Source organism: Scylla paramamosain, chromosome 34 (genome assembly GCF_035594125.1).
Source record: "Scylla paramamosain isolate STU-SP2022 chromosome 34, ASM3559412v1, whole genome shotgun sequence".
In the NCBI taxonomy this organism is placed as follows: Eukaryota; Metazoa; Arthropoda; class Malacostraca; order Decapoda; family Portunidae; genus Scylla; species Scylla paramamosain.
In genome coordinates, this window is record NC_087184.1 from 13,315,220 (window position 1) to 13,318,033 (window position 2,814).

Here is a 2,814-nt window from a genome sequence, read left to right on the forward strand (position 1 = left end):
CCTCGTTCTGACAGATGAAGTACCTCGTGGCGGTGCAGACATCCTTGCTTAGGAAGACCTTCTTGTAGGTGTGTGGCTTTGCCGGAAGCAGGAAAACACAGCCGGGCTCCACAGTCGGCTGTTTCTCGAACCAGTAAATAGAGTTGGGGCTAAGGGCACGGTCGTCAACCCAAAACCAGGAGGCGTCGTACCCGTCAGCTCCGATGTACATAGGCTCCATGGTCGTGTGGATGTCTGCGGGGAGGATGGTTGGAGGCCGTGAAGTTGTATCTCTGTATTTTAATCTTTTACCGCGCTTGGTGTTAGCATGACTTCACTTGTCATTCCAACCTCTGCTTGGTGTCTCTCTCACCCCACAGTCGCATAGCGCTCGAGTGGCTGTCTCTCCAGTGTCTTGTGGGAAGTGACAATCTAAAATAAGGGGAAAAATATAGTGAGTGGGTGCTTACCTTCCATGATGATGTAATTAGCCACGTGGTTGTAATCGAAGCACATGTAGTTGAGCACGGCCAGGTCAGCCCTGCTCGCGAGGGACTGGCAGTGTGTGCGTGCCTCCATCCAGTTCATCTTCAGGTCATCTTTATAGGAAAAGTAGTAGCAGCCTTCTCCCACCTCCACAAAGGGGGCAGGGCACGCACCTGTAAACATACACACCTCTCGTTAGCTCGGTGGTAACTTGTCAGCCTGAGGTTCCCTCCCCGGTCACGTTGCTGAAGAATTTTACTGAGGAGCGAGTAGTTTCTGTCGTCCCCGATCCTTGAGCAAGAGGGTGATGGAGGAGTGTGTGGTGTGTGAAGGATCAGCTTTACTTATACGTACTATAAGAGCCCAAACCTTCACCTATCCTTACCTAGCCATAGGTACGTAAGGATAGGTAAGATAGGAATATGTAGGATTTTTATTCATGTAGTGTAGGAAACTTCCATGGTGGAAATTTCCATTGTTTTGCGTCTGTTGAGATGTCGCCACCTAGCACAGACAGATCACGAGATGCTGACAATATGTCTACATCCACTGCAGAGGCAGCAGCCGGCTGGCCGTGAGCAAGGAGTAGTGTTACCAAGCAAGCCTGCCGGTGTGTCTCCGCTGAACTCTGTGCTGTGAATGTGTGCACAAACTCTCCACAAACTCTAAAACTAAGTGAATTAATGTCACTGTTTCACTGATAACAAAACACAGTGACGTATTGTTAGTCTCTCCAGTAATCAGAGACCCATCACCACCACGTTACTACACTACCCCGTGACGAGTGAACTCTTATTGGTGTAAATAAAGTGAATATGTGGACTTGATTCAAACTTTCTTTTAAGCCTACTCATATCACGCTACCTTAAATCAAATGTTCTTGCCACTGGCGTGACAAACAGCGGGAACAGGACATTGCTGGCTGTCACGAGTTCGCCAGCACTTTATCCTCAAGACTGGTAAATTACAGCAGCATACTCACCTGTCACACCTTATCCGTGATGCTAAACTAAGCTGTACTGTGGTTACTACGAGTACAAAAATTCTCCTAGTTATTTTAACCGTCCGTCATCGTCTCTACGCATCGTAAACCACACAGTGTAGGACGTGTAGGCAGGGGGAGGTGTAATGTATCACCACCATCCTTACCCATTAATGGAATATAAAACACCCGAAACGATGCGTTAATGTCGTCTCTCACCTTGGACGGCCGCCACCAGCCCCAGGAGGAGGCAGTACACGCGCAGCATGGTCAGGCAGGCAAGCAGGTGGTGAAGGAGGCAGACGGTCTGAAGGGCAGCCTGACTAGGGACTGGCGAGTGCTCCCACCTTGTGCTTACAGTATTTAAACTTTACATGTGTCCTTGTGTTTCCACCAGGTGCCAGCGTTCCCAGGGCCCCGAGGTACTTCTAAGGCGTCACTGGACCCTTCACGAGGCCACATCATGTCATTGTGTAAGACTCTCACCTTGTTTGTTTGGTCTCTCTAGAAGTATCAGGTATATTGATGTTTGTGGATATCGCTGTGTAGTAATAGTAGTAGTAGTAGTAGTAGTAGTGGTGGTAGTGGTAGTAATGGTAGTGGTGGCAGTACTAGATGGTTCTACGCGCTCTTCATCGTACGCCAGTATTGAGAAACACTGCTTTCTCACGACTATTTTCAAAGGCTACAGATTAGCCCCAGATTAGACGAGTTATAAGAGTGTTTCTTCTGTTAATAATGTAAAAATCTTATTAATTTTTTACTAGAACCATAAAAAAAAATCCGTAAAAAGCATGTAGCCTGGTGAATTTAGTGAAGGTGCGGCGCCGAAGTGTTTCAGAATACGGTCTGCGGTTAGAGTTGGGAGGGTAAGAGGGAGTCTGCTGGAGTTAAGACGAAAGGGGCTGGAGTTAAGAAAGACGAAGTTAGCGTTAAAAGTTAGAACAAAAGTAGAGATTGTACTTGAGATGCATTGAGTATGAGTTAAGAGGAAGGAGTCAAGAGGAGGAAGGTCGAAGTTAAAAGAAAATGGTTTGTAGCTAATGGAGAGAGACTGGAATGGTGTTATTACCATTATTTTCTTATGCAGATAAAGATAACGATGTTTTGAATTACTATTGATATGTGGACACTTTTCTAACTTTTTTTTTCAGTGACCCGTTATTATTATTATTTTTTTTTTTGTTATTATTATTATTATTGTAGTTGTTGTTGTTGTTGTCGTCGTCGTCGTCGTCGTAGCTGTCGTTGTTGTTGTTGTTGCTGTTGTTGTTGAGTACTTTATTTTTTTTGTATTTATCTTTTATAATTAATGAATTTAGCTACGTATTTATGTATTAATTTATTTATTTACCTACTTACTATTT

General features: G+C 44.9%; 1 protein-coding gene across 1 annotated transcript in view; it reads right to left on the reverse strand.

Annotated features, from left to right (window-relative positions):
* The window catches only part of LOC135090212 (uncharacterized), a 1,896-nt gene extending 72 nt beyond the window's left edge, over nucleotides 1-1,824 (reverse strand). The window contains exons 1-3 of the mRNA XM_063986696.1: nucleotides 1,667-1,824; nucleotides 450-638; nucleotides 1-234 (exon numbers count right to left, since the gene is read on the reverse strand). The exon at nucleotides 1-234 is cut by the window's left edge and continues 72 nt beyond it. Coding sequence (XP_063842766.1) covers nucleotides 1-234; nucleotides 450-638; nucleotides 1,667-1,715 — 472 coding nt within the window. The 5' untranslated portion in view covers nucleotides 1,716-1,824. The remainder of the gene's footprint in view (nucleotides 235-449; nucleotides 639-1,666) is intronic.
* Nucleotides 1,825-2,814: the final 990 nt, after the last annotated feature.